This window comes from Epinephelus lanceolatus, chromosome 8 (genome assembly GCF_041903045.1).
Source record: "Epinephelus lanceolatus isolate andai-2023 chromosome 8, ASM4190304v1, whole genome shotgun sequence".
Taxonomy (NCBI): Eukaryota; Metazoa; Chordata; class Actinopteri; order Perciformes; family Serranidae; genus Epinephelus; species Epinephelus lanceolatus.
The window spans coordinates 25,047,378-25,066,894 of NC_135741.1; the positions used below are offsets into that span (position 1 = coordinate 25,047,378).

The following is a 19,517-nucleotide window of genomic DNA, read 5'->3' on the forward strand; positions in this document are numbered from 1 at the left end:
TCAAGCCAGGCTCCACATACAGAGACAAAAGGTAAGCACCACCATCATGTCATTTGTGCACTCTGGTCAATTGCAGCCCCTCGACCACTGAAATCAGAGAAGAAGAAAAAAAGAAAGAACCGCAGTGCAATATTGACAAATTCTGTTTAATATTGTGTGATACTCTTCTCTTAAAATACAGTCTTTTCTGAGGTAGACCATTACAGTTCAAGAACATTATTATCATTTTTAAAACAGACATCAAAAAAGACATGAAATAAATACTTTCATGTACAATATGCCGCAAAAATGAGGTAGAAATGGTTACAGAAAATGTACAATAACCAAGAACAAAGTTACCGCCATAACAGATCAAAACGTAAAAAATAAAAACTTGTTTTGTTGGACAAACTGTCGGGGAGAAAGTGGGAGCAACAACAAATCAAAATGCTGCGGCTACTTGTACCTTTGAGTCATCGTTATTATTTAATTTCTGTGATTACACGTGAATAATTGCGAGCAGTATTTGGACCTTGAGGCAGGGGCTGTGTTGTATGTGTTTTCAGTTTCAGAGACAGTGATCAGTGTGCACAGCAGGGGTCACTCTGATTGATCTGGCTGTATGGCATGACTGAAGCCACCAGCTGGAGAGGGACGGCTGCACTGTGATATAGGGTTGCTGGACATCAATCAGACCACTTCCACTCCATGAGGAATCGGTATAAGGGGAGAGGAGGGGGAAGGGCCGGGTGGGGTGGGGAGAGGATACAACGCCACATGGCCACTGGGGCTCGTGGCTAGGGGGCAATCCAATCTAATGAGATTGCACTGGGGAGAGAGAAAAAGAGAAAAATAATGATGAGGGAGGGAGGGGGGAGACAGAAGAAGGAAAGGGCAGTGGGAAATATTACATCATTCTGTGTATACCTCCTCAGGACCATGGCAACAGTCTAATACGTACGACCTCTGTACCTGCAGTCCACTGACCGGGTTTTTCCAGCTTGTTAAAACACAACTGACGGACTGGTGGAAAAAGAGAGATCTGTCTGGATTGTCTACATGTTGGGTTTATCCACAATATGTACACATCAACTTTGGGATTTGCTGAAAGCTACATAACACGACTTCATCTTTAAGCTTTATTTCATTTTTTTTTTGCATCTGTGTTTGTATTTGTTGTGTTTTTTGGAAGGTATTTTGTGCTCAGATGTTCACTGTATGATTGTGTGCGTTGTATTTACATTTTCAAATAATATTTTGCTGTGAAACTATAAACAGAAGACATGCATATACAGGTAAACACGAAATAAGACGGGGATTTGCAGTTTGTCCAACAAAAAAAGGAATATTTTCTGTATTCTACATAGCATTTCTTGAAGACAATCATCACTTCACCATAAACTACAATAAAAATAAAGGGTAAAGAACAGAAAAGAAAACGTATTTATATATTCATATATAATAATACATGGATTTATGGCATCAAATATCCTTTGAAATACCTGAATTACATTCAATGTTACTCTTTGTAGCATATTCAAGTTTCTCTCCCGAGGTAAAAGCCCAGCTGTAGCGGGTGTTACAAGACTGTCAGGTTTCTCCTCGCTCCGTTCTCTCACTCCGCGCCACTCCTCTTCTAAGACCCTAAGATTACATACATTCTTTTTCGTATTTCATATTTCTGAGGTAAAGAAATTCTTCCTGAGCATTTCAAACAAGACTACATACTAAGAAAACAAAAGGAGAAAGTGAAAGCGCAAACAGACACGCTGTAGGAGAAGCTGTGTGTGTGTGCGCGCGCGCGAGTGGGTACGTTTTGTTCTGTGAGTGAGATTCTCAGGAAAACTGCAGACAATGAGGAATGTGAGATCGAGAACAAATGTATGCGGAAGTCAAGGACAACAACCTAACAGTGAAAAGTAAGTTGTCTGTGAATTGTACCATTTTAAATGTATAACTGTTGGTGAGTTAAATGTAGATACTTGTGAAATATATCTACAACCAGACATTTTGAGTGTAAGTGCAAGGTTTTACTGAAACAACTTAACTCCTGGGAAAGACAGCAGCATGTTCGGATTTAATACAAGTCATCTGATTTGATTTTATTTGTCAGAATATTAAGGACTAACTGTTTTGATTTGGTGAGAAGCTGTCAAGAGGGGTTAATTTATGGTGATTTTCAGGACCAGTCTGTTTTGAGAAATATAGCAACACTGCTGATTTGGTTTGACGTCTTTTTGGTCAAAAACTGTTTTTTGCTGAAATGATCCCGAGCCCTTCGTACTGAATAATTAGCAACAATCCAATGACTAAATCAACATTAGGACAACACGGTCGTGGACTGGCAATAAATAGGATCCTGAGAGTAGCAGTAAAAGGGGGGATTTTCCAAACCCTGATTATCCATAATCTTGGACCACGTCACCTAGCAACAAATAATTGATTTTGTCCCGGACCAAGGCTAATCAGGATCTCTGAGAGTATCCAAATAGTATATAATCTGATTTTCCCATTGGCCAAAAGACTAATACACTACCCCACTCAACAAGGCCTATTCATCTTTCTTTTCTTTGGGAAAAATAAAATATTGCGGATATTCATACGAAAACAAAAACAGCACACCATGGCATGCTTCTGCCAGGAAAACAACTTTGTCAGCTCTCCCGCATCGTTGAGCTTCTCTGGCTCTTTTGGCTGCATAATCTGTAATTACAAAACAACAAAACATTCCCAAGGCGTTCCATGTCAAAGCAAAGACAGGGTCGTGACGCAGTCCGAGTTCGCCGACTGGCTGCTTTCTCAGTGGTTATACATCTTGCTCCACTCTATACAAGTGTCCAGTTCTTTTGTGGTGGTGTGTGGGCGCACCTTGCAGAAGGCATTCTCAAAGTCTGTAAAGGCTGGGGGTTTGGAGGATGTGGGGTGGCCATGCATGGCCCCAGTGGGGGAGGATGCTGAGGAGAGTGCCTGCTGGCTGAGCTGCAGCAGCTCCCACACTGTGAAGCCCTCTGTGCGCTGCAGCACGGCGCTCAGCTCCCTCTCGCTCAGACTGCAGCCCTGGGGCGACAGCGCCTGCAGCAGCACCTGCCTGCGCATCCCCACATCTGGCAGGCCAACGTGATATCTCTTGGCAAAGCTTCGATGAACTGCATCTTGCAGCAGATCTGGCCTTCCAGTGGCACATACAAGAATCACCAGACCTGTGGTCCCCACCTGGGCTTTCTCCAGGGTGCTCAGCAGTGTCTGCCTCAGCCCCTCGTCTTCCATGGCCTCCACCTGGCTGAGCAACACCACTGAGGGCTGCCGTGCTTCTGCCACCTGCAAAAGAGACCCCAGAATGTGCTCTGCCTCAGCCTTCCCTTTAGAGGCCAGCATGGCTCCACTTAACCGGTAGAATGAAGCCCCCAACTGTGAAGCCAAAGACCGAGTCAACGTTGTCTTTCCCCCTCCCCGGGGGCCGAACAACAGGACAGTTCGTGGTGGCCGCATCACTGCGCTGGGCCTCAACACGGGCCACAACAGGTCCTCCTCCAGGGCAGCCTTGACATGGGTGAGCCCGGCCAACTCACCCCAGCCCAGTGCCGGGCTGCAGTCCAGTAACTCCCCATTCACAAGGTCCAACAGTCGGGGGTCTGGGCTCTTCATAGTCTCAACAGTTGGAGCACACAATGGAGGGCGTTTGTGGGCCTGGGAACGGTGTGGCTGCTGTTGGATGAAGCCCTGCTCTGTGACTCCATTCTCCCCCGTCATGCCCGCTGGAGGGCTGTACTCCCCTGCTGCTCCATACTGGGGAGACACCAGGGGCTGAGAGGAGGGCTTACTGGGCTTGAAGGTTTGAGGGTCTGTGCTGCCTGAACTACTGAAGCCATTTCCTCTGCACTCTGTTTTGTCACTCACACTGTAAGGTGAGTGTCCCCCGGTCTTCAACGGGTCATAGCTGTATTTCCTGTACCGAGAACCGTCCCCACTCTCATCCTCTTCTACACTCATCTCAAATGCTTTTCTTTTTAATGTCCCTCCAGACTCAGATGTCCCAAGGTTGGTGCTCTGGTAACTATAGCTGCCTCCTACCACTGTGGGCCTTGAGGGAATGGGAGTAGGGGCTGGTAGACCTGAGGGCAGGTAAGTTGCAGAGGGGTGGCTGTAGGTGGGGGCAAGGCTGGTCTGGGGAGGATACGTGCTAGGAGGGTAGTTATAGACAGGTGTGGTAGGGCTGTAGCTGGGCACTAGGGTGGGGGTGGATTGGAGGGTGTGGAGGGAGGCAGGGGGAAGTGCTGCACTGGGTTGGGGACAGTACCCTGAGGAAAGATAGGTGCCATTGTAACTAGAGGGGTACTCGCTGGAGCCGCTGCAGGAGCTGCTGCCGCTGTAGCCCGAGTCTGAGAGGTTACTGTTCACCACTGAAACACTACTAACCCCTGGAGGGCCTGCAGATGTGGCTACAGCCTTGGAACCATCATGGCCTCCAGGGGGCACCAGGGAATAGGAGGCATCAGTGCTGTGTGTCAGTGGCCAGGGCTCCAGCTCAGTCTTGGGGACGGTGAGGGCCCCAAAGGCCCCTGGCTCTGGGTAGGTGCCCACAGTAGGCGGCCGATCATATGGTGAGTCCAGCACACCAGAGTATTTCTCAGCATAACGCTTCAATAGGTTGGAGGCTGTGAGAGCAGAGATATCGTCATTGGCCCAGGCGTAGTTGTAGCCACTGCGACCGCGGCCAGAGTAGAATTCCGACTTGTGGGCCGGAGAGGAGGTGGTGGAGGAGACGTCCAGGTGCTGCTCAGGCCACTGGCTGAGAGGCTGGGCATGCTCTGGGTTCCAGTGCATCTTTAACAGGCCTGAAAGATGGAACAAAGAGGGAAACCAGGTCACCACCTTTATAAATACTGCAGAGTATATGATACTGAAGGTGTGGGAATTAGAGATGGGTATCAGTATCAGCATTCATTCAAGTTGTAGAGTGATCACATTGTTTTGGCTTTATTAATATATAAACATACATGTAAATCAACCCTGTATGACTTTTTTTGGATGGGATGTAGTGAATAAACCACTATATAAGAATATCTGCACAAATCCATAAAGCAAAAATGATGGATCTGGGCGGTCACTCTATCTAACGTTACAGGCAGAATGGTGAAAGGCATAAGAGTGAAGTTTGGAAATATTTCAACAAAATAAACAAAATCAGCAAGTAGTGAAAGCTATGTAATGTTAACCTTGTGTATCATAGCTAATCCCGACAATGTGTGCAGCATAAAAAGGCAGACTGACCTCATTTTCATTTGGGTGTTCTTTTCAGATCCCAGTCTTCTTTTTTGCAAGTACAAACAATTTAATGTGAGTACACAAATATGGAAATAACTGAAAATACCCTGTGGCAGAAAACTGATCTTTACAGCTTTGTGGTCATGATATGAATCATTTGGGTCCAAATAGCATCTTTAAAACTCCCCTGTGACTGGAAAGAAGAGAAAAGTTTCCCTGCATTTGCTTTGACTGATAAGTGAAATATTTCTTAAAGTCAAATTGGTACACTTCAGACACTCTTCCATGACTGTTTTCCCAATTTTCCTGTTCACACTGACACATGCTCTGAGCCCCTCCTCTCTGAGCAGCCAGTAAGAAGAAATGGTCTTTCTTCTGTTAGGAGAGGAATCTTTTTCAGTGTTGCCATCATGCATGTTAGCAGGAGGAGCTCACATTTCCCACAGAGGGATAAGGAGGTAAAGAGGAGATGGGGGGAGAAAGAGAAAGCTGCTGGAAGAAAGTGTGTGAAAGCAGATCGGTGAGTTGGATGTGTTGCTTTGTAGTTTCCCAGCTTGTGTTGGAGCAGCGATAAGATCCCACCACTATTCCCTGTGCTGCTAACATCTGCAGGTCTCCCAGAGGAGCTATTGTTATCTCCCTGTGCATGTTGCTCTGAATGCCTGCTCTCTCCGCCCTGCACCCCCACCTACCACCCACCAATCCACCCACCCACCGTACACCAGAGCTCCAAAGGTCCAGTGGCCGGCTGGACGGAGGGAGGGAGGGAGGGAGGGAGGGAGGGAGGGAGAGGGGAAGGGATAAGGGAAGGAGTGTGTGTTTTTTGTGTGTGGACAGTGGTGTGGAGGAGAGAGTGAGAAAAAGAAAAAGACAGAAAGAGAGAGGGGGGGTGGGTTTCGAAATGCAGCATAGTGTGCTATTCATCAGCACAGTCTCCCATGGAACATTGGGAAAGTGGAATGTCTGTTCCTCTGGCTGACTTCAGCACTGGCCGAGCTCTGATTGATCATGGCTGCTACGCACTGAGCACATCGCCGAGCTAACAGCAGAGAGGGCAGTTGAAAAGGAGGTTTTGTTCCATGAATTGTTTCCTCCTCATGTCCCCTCGTGCAAAGGTTTTATTTTCCAGTAAAACACTTGACTTTGCATCTAAAATAAGTGGGACATGCATGTACTCAGAACTCCTTTAAACAAATGCACAAGGCATCTGTTAATTATCAGTGTTGTGTTTATCCTGTCTGTGACTGTAGGCTCGACTGTGGATTTTCTAAATCTAAAGAGTAAGTAGATGTGTGTTATTTCACAGGATAGTTATATAGAATCATCTATTTTCATGAGACTAGCGCTACCTTTTGCTGAGGCATTACCTTGACATTCCACACATAGCTTTGCATTATTGAACTGTCACGATTCACCCTGAGGTGAGGACTACTCCAGCCAGAAACAGGGAAGTAAAAAGGAATATGGCAAAAGCCATCATTACTGGCCTCTCTGCCTTTCCTTCAGTGGACGCCTGACAATTCATTATTCATGGCTGTCTGTGTGTGTGTGGAGTCGGGCTCCTTATTGCCATTTAAATCAAATCTCAATATTCACAGCCTGCAATTCTGCTGCTGCTGCTGCTCTCACTCACTCCTTAACTTTGCCCTCTTTCTTTACCCGCTTTCCAAACCTTCCCATGTGTGTTTTCAGATTATGCCTGTTATTTATTCAGTCAGATGAGACCAGCAGACCAGATGGCCGTTGGATTATCATGTCCTTCATATTCAAATCCACTGCCTTAAGTTCCCAATGGCCAAACCAGTTCAAGTACTTCCCTAAGCCTCAGTCAACCCACACACCCACCACAGCGAGATGTAAAGGAACATTCTCACACTCGGTTCACGTTTTTTTTTTTTACAAACATGCTGAAGACATTGCCTTGTCCACACCCAGATGACCACATATTTTTGTGGTCTGACTTGCAGGTCTTTGTCCAGGCTGCAGAAACCATATATGTCCTGCAGGCCCTTCCCATCTGCAGCCCAACCAGTTTGTGAGCAGCCCCAATAATGGGGCCTGTGTGTGACAGAGATGGATGAGAGCCCAGGGGAGCTCATAAAACCTGCAGCAGGGAGGGAGGGATGGAAGAGGGAGGGGAAGGAGTGGACAGCAGGCGCTTCGTCCTCTCTAAGCGTACTGGAGCGGACATTAGAGGACTCAGTGAGGCGGGCTAACTGCTGTCCACTCCATCATCAGAGTAGCACCAACAGAGAATGGACTCCTCGCACTACCCCCTTGACCAACGTAATGACCAGCTGCCCATACCTGAGGAACCAATTCACTGTCAAATCTGAGAGTAATTACTTTCTATGAGTCTCTTGAAGAAAGTGCATTAAACTCAACGATTCTTTCTGCATGTACACTGTGAGTTAGATGAGTGATAGGCCGCCATTCACTTCCCTGATGAACACAGCAGGGTTGCAGAGCAGTTTAGCCCTTTCCATGTAATTAGATCTTGCCTTCTGCTAGATTGTGGTTTTTCAGAGCAGCAGCGCTCCACAATAAACTGAGCAAGCTCTAATCTACACTTCTGCTTAAATCAGAGCAATCATGTAGATTAATTCACTGGAGGAAGAAAGCTAAGATTAGAAGTGGGAAATCAGGACAATGTGGACATACTGTGTGTGGCAGTGCAATCATTAGATTAACTTCAATCTATCTTTCAGTGCGATGCCTCATTTTAAATTATCCCATACAACAAAGGAAAACATGCACAATTTGCAAATGACAAATTGTAATGTTGCAGCTTTTACTTAAATATTTTGAGCTCCAATGCTGTGACATTTCTCTCTCCTGCCACACCCCCAACAACTCTCTTGCGCAAATTAAAGGAGGATTATGGATTTAAAAAACACCCCACACATTAACAAAGAATGGAAAAGGATGTCAGTATGTTTGAAAATGGGAATCCTGACATTCAATTACTTTTGTTTGCTTTTGTTGTTGTTGTCAGTATAAGAAAACTGTCTCTGTGATCTGGTCACAAACAGGCTGGAAAAGTATTTAATATATTTTATCATTTATCAGTTGTGCTGTTGAATTTATGGTGAACACATATCTGTTGCAATGACCGAGTTACACAAATATGTATGGAAACTGCTTCTCTATTGACCACCGCCGGCCTTACTTGGTTGCGAGGAGGTTGATAAAAACCTTGTGTGTATGCACATGAAACTTCCCACTGCGTGTGGGTGTGTGTTCTTGGCCCCAGGAGAGACAGATGTTCTTCTGCTGACCGCCTTACTGTCTGTGCAGCCATTGTGGTGGACGTCCGTCCAGCAGACGTGCGCAGCTCGGACAATCCAGTTGGCCCTGAGACAAAGCCTGAAGGATCCTATTGTCAGGGGCCTGTCTAATTATGGAAATCTTATTAATCTATTCAGCAGCAGTCCACTGACAGCTTTTGTGTCAGCCTGGGATTTATTGAGGGACCTGTGTGAGCTGCATCCTATTGTAGGAGTGCGTGATGAAGACAGTGGCACGGCTCTCTTCAGCAGAAACCAGCTTTCCTTTGAGGAGGCCCTAAAATTAAAATTAGACCACTTATGGCTCAGGGGGAGTGTGTTAGGTTCATTTGCAATTTCTGCCCTCAAACGCTCCAATCTGTCATCTACAAAGTCACTGGATCTCATGTTGACGGGGTGAAGCCTCGGTAGTTTTTGGCCTATAAAGGCTGGTAGTACTCTAGACTGTGTTGTGGTTTCCTATAAAGAAGTATAAGTGGGTGAGGTGAAACGTTATCCTGGCAGGAAGCCCGGAGACGGAGGGCTCCAGTGCCTTTTCACAGCTCCCCTGTGGTTGCTTTCCCCTTCTCCCTTCCCGGCACTTTTGTTTTCTCTGCCCCGAGGAACAAAACGGACACGGATGCAACAACCCTTCTGGGACAGTGTGCTATTAAACTGTGCCGATTGTGAAGAGGCCGCTTGTAAACAAGAGCGCCGTGGATCAATCCAATCAGGGCTCTATTCAGGGCTGAGCTCTACCCCCACCCACCGAGAAAAAACTACATCTACGCTTCACCGTACACCTCCACACACAGGCACTTATAAGGAGAGCAATGTGCTTGTACATAGATCTATAATCCCATCATGCTCTGTTCCTAATATCTTAAAGAACATTAATAACAAGAGCTATCATGATTAGGACCTGCAGATGACTGCACTGGTGGTCAACTTTGTAATTTCAGAATAAACTACACCAAGAAAAAGGCAAGAATTTACTGCAGAATTCAAAAGCTGTTATAAAATTTATATTTTCTGCGGAGAAAGTCTGCAGCCAAATTTGTTTCTTTCTGATCCAAACGAGTCCACCGTTTCCAAAGCCCTCCACAATAACAGGGTCATTCTGTCTGTTCAACAAGGTGTAAAAGACGCTGAAAAATATTCAAGGGTGGGAACTCACTTCATGCTGAAAACAAAATACTTTCAATACTTCTAAACAGAAAGTTGCAGAGAGGGCAGTGTCAAATTGTTTTGAGAATGCTGCTCCGGCTGTTGTGTCAGCGTGTCAGGGATTCAATTTAGATAACATCTCACAAACACTTTAAAAAGAAAAGCTTTAAATGAACGCAGTTACAATACAAAGCACGCAGCCGTACCAAAAGGGGAATGACAGGCAGAAAGTGGAGAGAAGGGCAGAGTGTGACAGACAATATATTTGTGCTGATAAATCACAAACTTGATGCTCTGATGACTGCATCAGTCGTTCTGTATTCAGCAAGCGCGAGCTGATCAATGAGTTATTGGATGAAACTCCTGCTTGCTGGACATAAATATGTAGAGGAAAGTATGTCTTTCTTCTGGAATCTTTAAACACTTCTGTGCATTTAAATCCAATAAGCAGCTTTAAACAAGAGTTTGTCGTGCAGAGGGAGCAGCACTCAGAATCTGTTATTTATCGCTGTTTGTTATCTTGATTTGTCGCTCACTCTTGAAACCCCTTAAGTCCGCTGTTCTCAAGTTCACTGTGATTTATGACACTAATATCAAGCAGGGCATTCTCACTAGGCCTGCTGCCGTCCTGCCGCTGCATACTACCTGGTCCGTCATAAAAACACCAATCTGAGAGGCCGGCCACATTTCACAGCGTGGCAGGTGGAGACAGTGGAAAATTGTCTCTGGATGTTCTCTCACTTTGGTATGAAACACACATTTTATCAGCTGCTGCTGTTTCCAGCAGCAAACTGAAAAATTATATCGGATATATTGTGAATTCTGCATGTTTTAGTTACAAAACATGCAGAATTACCCCTCACATGCTGAATAATCATGTGAAGTATTGTCAAAAAGCTGCTAAAGGAAGTTCGAGGTCAGTCCTAAAGCCTCTTCCCAAAGCGCCTTAGGACAAGGATAATGCTCACACCGGACAACAGTGATCATAATTTATCAGACGTGCATAATTGGCCGTTGCTAAGGAGAATTATTATAAATCTATGTGTTAGTCACAGGGCTGCTATCAATCAAAAGAAACACAATCCCGCACTCCCACTCTGCCTCTCGCTCCCTCTGGCTCATCTGCTCCCTCTTTCATGGCCCTAAAAAGATGTAATAACAGAAGAGTGCGGGAGCTCTGGTGGGGAGTTTTCACACCTGCTGCCCAGCACACGAGCAGACGCAGCTCTTTTCAAGCACGCCTCACCAGTCCAATCCCAGGAGGAAGGAGCCCATCTCCTGCAGTGGCATTGAGGGATGTCCTCTATGCGTGTCTCTCTCTCTCTCTCTCCTTACCTCTGTACCTTCCTCTCTCTGTGGGAAGAGCTATCTGTACTCCATGTATCAGAATGACACTTTGACTTACTCTATTTTTTGTTTTATCCCCCTTTGGGAATGTTTCAGGCCAGCTGTCAGAATAGTTTTTGTCAGCGTGTGCAGCTAATGTGGTTTTATTAGAAGAGAAGGACATCATCGCACTGAGTTTTTGAAGAGAATAATGAAATCATTGCACCCTTGTCTGTGATAAATATAGTAAGGACAAAGAACAAAATAAGCTTCTATGTGGTAAATCTCCAATTCATTAGCGGTGAGCGTATATTCAGAGTGTCATTAAAAGTTGTTGTTTTGCAGAGTGGATGGAGAGGAGCAGCAGCCAAACTACTTGATGGCATTTGTTAAACATTGATTAATTGACAAACATGTTTAGAATCGCTAATGATAGTGCAGCAAAAAGCAAACTCCCATCTCAGAGCATGTTCATTTTACAGCCTTTTTCTCAGCACTCTCCAAAACTAGAAAGCCTCCAGAATAATTGCTGGATGCGTCACTTCATGCTCGTAATTTTAGAAACAACTCCCCCATCCCCCGTGTCTACTAACGCATGTCCACAAATGGCAGACCCACTATCCCCCCCTCCCTCTCAAGAAAAACAGGGTCCCTATTTTCTGTGACTGCAGGCTGGCTTTAGGGCATTGTGTCCACTAATATATCAAAGAACAGCTGTCCTAAGGCTCTGTGATGACCAATCACCCCCTCCATCTGTCTCACTCGCCCAATCTCTGCTCTATCTCCCCCTCCTCAGCTCTATCTTTTCCCTGCAATCTCCTCCTTTCCCAGATTCCCTGCTTCTCCACCTCCCTTATTCCCCCCATTCCCAGTGAGCATTCTGAATTCCCTCCTTTCTGTCCAAATCCCCCGGCCCCTCTGCGCTCCCAGCTTGTACTCGCAGCACATGGACAGCTCTGGGATTTGTTGTTTTCTGTTAGTACACACACAAATTAGAGAAAGCTCAATATATCAACAGCCACACTTCCCTCAGTGGCAGTGCATTTTATGATCACTGCACTACAAACACCTAATGGCATAACGATTAAAGCATGTTATTTCTCAAGCGTGCCTATTTACTAATTAGCTGCGCTGGTGTGAAAGAAGTTGTGTCTCATTGTCGAGCTCTGAATTCTGCTGCCTCAGGAATCCAGTGAAGTGTTGCCATCCAAATGAGCCTCACCACCTTTGCTTCTTAATTGGGCCCTTAACGGGAGCGGAGGTCTCCTTAATGAGCTGATGAACCCTCAGAGAGACAGAGCACAGGGCCAGTGGACTCACAGGACCCTGGTTCCCTAACCTTCTTTTCTTGTGGACACAAACACATGCAAACATCCACACAGACACACACACACAACCACACACATTGGGGGCTAATTAGAGCCCATTCACACTCCACACTAATGATCCCGTCTCTTATTCACACACACTTTAGCAGGCTGTGTGTTTACTGAAGGGCCTCACAGGCCCCTCCACTGCAGCACTCATACCACTCTGCCTACAATAGGGATGGACATTGGTGGAGCCTTCCAACCTGCTACTTCAGGGGCCAGGATGAGATCTACTCCTTCTTTTTTTCTATACAAACTACTCCATGACTTAGCCGAGTCATTCACAAAGACACTTGCACAAAACATAAAAACAGAGCCAGGGAGAGAAAGGAGAGGGAGAGGGGTCAGTCAGAGGAGAGCTATAAAAACTGCCAGATCTGGACTCCTGTGTGTAGTTGCTGTGTGTGTGTGAGAGAGAGAGAGTGTGTGCTGTTTTAAAAGAAAAAGTATCGCTACACCAGTGGGGGCCCCAGAAACAAGAGTTAGGGCACTCCTGTGTTGGCGGCCTGGGACTGATTTAAGAGTGTGTTTGAAGTGCAGATTACAGATTCTTTGCACCAAATCCCTCCAGGAGTATCCATGGCCCCTGGAATCTCTCTCAGGTTTCTCCTCAGGTCCGGCCGTGGTTGTTCGCCCCAGCTTGAAGTCCGCCGGACTGGCCGGAGACGAGGACCAAGGCCGGACACGCCAGAGAAGACTGAGACGTACACACACACACACTGGCTGAATGTAGGATCTAAACCACTGACACTGGATTATTCAGAGCTCCTGATAACAAAAAGAGCTGGTTGGCATACCTGTCCTAACAGTGTGTGTTTTTACACTGGGATACGTCTATGTATAGGGGCAGAAATGGCTACAGCAGGAGTTAGAAGTAACGCTGGGAAGCAGGAATGCTCCACATTCCCACAAATGGGATTCCAACATGGGGGTGAGAGTCTTCACATATCCTGCACATATGCAACGTCCCTCACGGTCGTATTTTTGCTCAGCAGAATCATGACTACAGTCTTTAACTAAAAGACAGTGAGCTGCAGGGTCACCAGCAAGCACAGGGGCGTGTTTGTGTGTCACTGGTCTGAGAGTAAACAACGTGACTACCTAACATTGCCGTGTGCGCTCATACGTTCCCTCTAGCTACACACACACGCACACTAGCAGGCTGTTCTGAAACGATCACAGGGCTGCAGAAGCTTTGCACAACAGAGCTACTCTGTAAATGAAGAACCATGAAGCTTCTCGACAGAGCGGATGAACACCAGCATTGTGCATCCAGATCATAAAAGCAAATCACACACAAAGGCAAGTACGTAGTGTACTGGAAGATTCCCATGAAGGACCAGCAGTGTGCCGGCTCTGAAGGCATGCTAACTATTCCACCAGCAGTCTGTGACATTCTTGGACGTGCTGTCAACTTTAGCAGCAGGGAGAGTTCAGTTAGTGTGGACTATCAGGGTGCAGGGAGCTGATGGAACGACCACTTGAACAGGCCTTGATGGGAAGCAGCATATGCATGCATGCGTGTTCTTACGAATTAATGGTCCATCAGTGTTATTTGAGCAAATCAGCTTAATTGGATTTACAACTATAAATATCTTCTAATGGGAAACAAACATAACATGTTCTGGGAGAACAGGCATTAAATCAACATCATCAAGAGCCACTTGTGAGAGACATATTTCATAACAACACATAAGGTCAACTACTTATTCGGCTGGCAACAATTCGAATTTCCACTCCTCTTATGAGCAGTCAAATAATAACACTGGCTATTTACAGAGTGAAATTTACAAAAAGCAAACAAAGTGTCATGGTTACTGTCAAACATCGGCTCATGATGCTTTAATCACGCTGTTTTGCCCAGTATGATTCCTCACACCCACACACTTCCCTCACACATCCTCTGCAATACATTTTTTGGATACTGAGAAACAGATCTGAGGTTTTTACTATCCATTATTAAGTAATACTCTTTAAATTCTGTTTGATTTCTTCCTCTTTTCTTGCAACTGTCATGCCGATAATGCTCCTTTGAGGTGAGTTAAAGAGCTGGGAAAAAGGGGCTGTTGAGGCCGAGGCCGCGGAGGCAGCCCCATGCTGGCCGGCAAACAATGCTGTTTTGGAGAGCCAGAGCACTGGACTCAAATGAAACCTGGTGGGAGGGTGCAAAGGGGGGAGGCCAAAACTGGACACGTCAGTTATTAGGTCAGCAATGAAGGGAGAAAAGGGAGAGAAGGGGAAAGGGGGGGGTGGGGGGGGGGGGTGGGGGGCAGCGTGTGTGGTGGTAAGTCCTGAGCTGTATTGGTAAAATGACACTGGCAGAATGGAGGGGTTTCTCCTGGTTAAACCATCAGCCCTCAAACCTCCCTCTGTCCCTCTTCCTTCCCCCCCTCTGTGTCTTCCGCCTGGTGATGAAACATTCAGACAGGGCTGGTGCCCAGGGTTTAGCATTTCCACAGTGCGCGTCAAGGAAAAAGTCAGGTTTCTGCTCTGAGGCTCGCACATTTGCACAGTTGGCTGAGAATTTTTTCCTTCTCTTTGCAAACTACAGCACACAGTGTGCACAAATGCTTATTTCTGCAGCAGGGGCTCATTGATTTAGGCAAAGTCCAACTAAGTCGAGTGGGGCTGTTCAGTGTGACATGCAAAGAGAAACAAGAGTGTACTCACTATAGGGGACAATAGGACTCAGCATTCTGTGGAGCTGGTCTCAGTAAGGAGGAATGCTGTTTTGTGAACGCCAGCTAAGGTTAGCGTCCGTCCGGCTGTAGTCCATCACTAGCATGAGCTTGCACTGACAACAGAACAGCCCTGAGAGAGAGAGAGAAAGAGAGAGAGAGGCAGTTATAGGCTGCTGCACAATGTCTGGACAAACACTCACATGTCAACCAACCCTTTCACACAAGCTCACACGGCAACACAAACCTAAACACACACACAAACACATGACCAGAATTCACCCAGAGTATGATAGAATTACTGACAACCTGAGAACCCTATCAGTGTAACACTGAGTTCACACACACACACACACACACACACACACACACACACACACACACATGCATGCACACAGTCTGCCAAATTGACACACACAAGGGTATTCATTATAGGCAGGCATTAAGCTGATTGTGAAGCTGCGTTCAACCTCTAAAGAGGGCTTTCTAAATCTGCCTCACAAAAAGACTCATGCATACCATTGCTCTGTGCACTGGGGCAATAAAGACTGCATTCTTATCAGACCAAACACTTTTGGAGCTGCATAAGCAAAATACAGAGTAATAAATATTTCCTGTAATGACAAAAATTTACTTTTTAAAGTTATTTAAATAAAATAACACCACTTACTGTCCTAATCTGTCTGAAAATTCAAATAACTCTTTTCAAAAAACAAAAAAAAAAAATTCAACCAATTATGTCCATTTTCAATGACCTGTTAAAGTGAAATGTAGTCTATCTGTGTCCTGCTTTGAGTTATAAACGTCGTATTTTAATCATGCACAGATTAAAGACAGTTTAATCCTCCATTGTTTTATTCTGATATGAGGCACCTCTCTGAGCAAACCCATGAGATTAGAGCAACTCTGAAAGTGTAGTTTTTTTTCCATAGCAGCTATTTGGATTATTTCTCAATTCTGTGGACACCAAGCACAATTTTTAATCCATACTGGTGCAAAAAAATATGGTGTAAAAACAATACAGAGATAACCAAAATTGTCTTCCAGTTTCTAAAATGTTTCAAAACATTTTTAGCAGCAAATAAACATGTAAATGTTAGTGCTGATATACAGTCTATCTATATGAAAATGTAGAGCTATTGTATATATTGAAAAACCAAAATCATAACACATAAACTCAGAAGTATCAAATTAACAGTAGCAATGCAACATAATCACATTTGCTTTTACACATGATTACAGTTGTCACAGAGACTCTATCCTTCTTAGTATGTTTAAAATCACGAGTCAATAACAGTTTACGTTCACTCATATACCACATGGAATGGTAAATATATGGGACATTACGCAATGACCACACGGCTGTCCCTGGACACCAACAGGCTTCACGTACAACGCCGCCTCAGACTCCGACCCCCTCTGCTCTAACTGACAGTCAACTTTTAACACTCAGCCCAGAATAACTAACTGGGCTACGGCAGCAAACCACAGCTTCCAATTAAAACAAACACAGCTCTGTTCCAGCACAGTTCAGAGAAAGGCTGAGAGGAGAAGGCAGAGTTTGGAGGTTTGGTTTGCTCAGGGAAATGTCTCATGGTCAGTGGCCAAAGAGGAGAGCTGCCACAACACGCTCAGCTCCTGTCCTCCAACTTAAGCCAGCCAGCGGAGCCAAGTCAAACAGCGGGCTCTGACAGCAGATCAACACAGAGATGCAGAGAAGACAGACAGCCTTACCTATTCATGCCTGCATGTCCTCCATCAGATCTGAAAGCGCTACGATAATCCCTGGAGCAGACCAGACTCGTGTGTGCACTGCTATGCTTTTTTTCCACATATGGGACACAACTCCACTCTCTCTCCCTCCCTCCCTCTCTCTCTCTCCAGCCAGTGACAACAGAGTGAGCACTCAGCTCCCCTCCCCCATGGATCTCCCATCCCCCTATCCCTCCCCTCCTTCTCTCTCTTTATGCTAAAAGTATTTAAGTAGGGAGGGAGAGAGAGAGAGAGAGAGAGAGAGAATGAGGGGAGGGCAGCAGAGAGGATGGGGGACTGACCAATCGTGTACTGAAGGAGAGAGAGGGTGATCATACTAAAACTTGGACACAGAGGACAGTGGAGAGAGGGATTTTTTGGTTGGAGGGAAATGACCAGTGTAAGTTTGGTTTGGCCTGACAGGATTAAGAAGCAGCTGAAAGAACAGTGGTGAGATTGTAGTGAAAACACAACAAGGAACAAACTCTTCTCTGACCAACTTAGACAGATGATAATCAAGTTACTTAAAAAATATCAGCAGCACCTTTTACACATACTGCTCAAGGTGGGAATGTTGCATTATTATTCTGACTTGCTGCTGTGTGTTAAGCTTTGTTGATACTCGCTTAAGACACCATGGCGCAGGCTTCTGTAGGCTCAAGAATGCACAGCGACTTAATGCGTTGTTCATTGCAATATGCTCCGAAACACTAGGGGGCACAAAAACAGGATATTCTGTGGATAAGCAACAAGTCAACCATGAATGTATAAAGGAATATGGATGTGTTGGAGGTGGGCCCCCATTTCTTTCTACGAAAGTTACATAGTGGCCATGAAGCCAAAAAAAGCTTGGTATGAAATCACCCAATGATTAGCACTGTTAGCCTATTTCCGGGTCAGCCCTCCGCTAACTTTAATGGGGATAAAATGATTCAGTCGTGCAGCTCTTCTAGACTTTCTTAATGTTGTTAGACCAAATGGATCCAATTCTGATAGTAAAACAAGTCATTTCGCGGGTGCTGTGATGCTCTAAAAATCTCTTTTCTTGTCTCGTTCACCAAGTTAATCAACAGGAAAAAGTCTTTCTGGGCCTCACAGCATCATGTGATGGTAATTGCACTGTTTGACCAGTACAAAAATTGGCGTCAAAGCCCTGTGCACTCCCCGGGGGCCTTAACTTCACAAGCATTATCAGAAGAACATTACCACAAAAGTAGGCTGCCTAGTAACAGGAGTTAAGATGATATAACGGCAAAAAAAAAAAACTGAAAATTGCATTTGTGAACTGTAATTATTACTGCTACTTACCTCTGAGTTGAAATTATTGTATACCGCTCTGGAGCCTGGTCTCCCTCCAACGTCATCGAAATCTAGCACTTGGGCAGTGACTTGTGGCATCAGAAACCAACGAAGAAAGACATCCTTTAATGTCAGCATGATACATGGCCGGTCGCTGTTATAGTTTAACGGCGCTTGGCGGCATCAGGGGGAAACACAGCGAGACAAAGACGAAAGTTAAGGCAGCGAAAATCCAAGGGGGGCAGGGCGGAAATGATGTTGACTGGGTCCAACAAACTTTGACTTTCACCCAAAAGAGCGGTGTTCACATCCTGCAAGATTCTAATGCCAAAACCTGTTCTTTTTTCCTAAACCTAACCATGTGCGTTTGTTGCTGAAGGAAAAAAGCGGCAATTTGCGGTGTTGTACTGACGTAGGGTGTTTATTCTGAAAGAGACTGTATGCACATGTTAAATTTCCTGTGAAAACGGAAGTGTTTTTTGAAAGAAGACGATGCATGTAACAGGCAGAACTTGCACGTCGTATGTGGATGTGGAAAGTCCATGACCAAAACTTAAATGTGATGAGGCTGGAGTGAGAATGTGTTGGCTTTGTCCCCCCGAGTTGTCCCTCTTTCCATTTTTAGCTTTTACAGCAATCTCTCATGTTTTTCCACACCCTGCGGCAAGAAGTCTCTTCTTTCCCCAGAGTAATCGGATCATCCCTGTGATGTCTCGATGAAGAGTTGAAGAGACGTCTGTACAAGCCAGTCTACTTTGCCAATCATCCCTTCGCCATGACAACTATCAAAGCCTACCCGTTCGACGCATAACATGTGATGATGTAATTTTTTGGGTGTGCGAATCTGGCGCCAGCTCAACTACAACGAACATAAACCCAACTTAAAACCTACAAACACTGAATGGGGGGGCTTTGTTGTTCCATTGTTAACCCGCAGCAGAGGTAGTAACAGAGACGAATCGATGTATGTGTAAAATGGGGAGCCAGCAGGACAGGACATAAGTATGTCACACATGTCGCAGATGATGTTGTGTTTCACGTCACACCTCTTTGGCTACCAGAACAACCAGCATGCAATCTAATAATCACACACTGGAACAGCATTATGCTGGTGCTGTTTGGTTCAGTGTAAAAAAGGCAAAGCCAGTGTAATGGAAAACCTACGTTACAGCAGTTATCTCTGTTTAAAAAGGCCTATCTGAAAAAGCTCTTTCACTACTAATATAGCTACTTAACAGCAGAAAAACTGTTAAGTTACTTGTTACACAACTTTTTTGAAACCTTGGCTCAGTTCCTTCAAAGGCGCCTTTGAACAACCCGACAGCTATCACACCTAAATGTTGGATCTTCTGTATGTTAACACGTTAAGGAAGAGAAAACAAGACTATGTGGTTTGACAAGCAGCTATCCTACAG

At 45.3% G+C, this 19,517-nt stretch overlaps 1 protein-coding gene across 2 annotated transcripts; it reads right to left on the minus strand.

Moving 5' to 3' along the window:
* Nucleotides 1-127: 127 nt before the first annotated feature.
* fignl2 (fidgetin like 2) lies at nucleotides 128-16,941 on the minus strand. 2 transcript variants are annotated; one of them, XM_033629388.2, is made up of 3 exons: nucleotides 16,786-16,941; nucleotides 15,044-15,184; nucleotides 128-4,814 (listed from the first exon to the last, which is right to left on the minus strand). In XM_033629388.2, exons 2-3 carry the CDS (start codon nucleotides 15,066-15,068, stop codon nucleotides 2,779-2,781), a joined length of 2,061 nt encoding a protein of 686 aa, XP_033485279.2. In that variant the 5' UTR covers nucleotides 15,069-15,184; nucleotides 16,786-16,941; the 3' UTR covers nucleotides 128-2,778. The 2 variants fall into 2 exon arrangements, with proteins under 2 accessions (XP_033485279.2, XP_078026192.1); XM_078170066.1 differs by lacking the exons at nucleotides 15,044-15,184; nucleotides 16,786-16,941 and adding an exon at nucleotides 7,676-11,585.
* Between the last annotated feature and the right edge of the window lie 2,576 nt (nucleotides 16,942-19,517).

Excerpts from the sequence above, each read along its gene's own strand:
- fignl2 (XM_078170066.1), bottom strand. The coding sequence starts at position 7,730 with ATGGAAAGGGCTAAACTGCTCTGCAACCCTGCTGTGTTCATCAGGGAA. Across the intron at positions 4,815-7,675 it reads GTTCATCAGGGAAGTGAATG|GCCTGTTAAAGATGCACTGG; the intron begins GCGGCCTATCAC and ends TCCATCTTTCAG.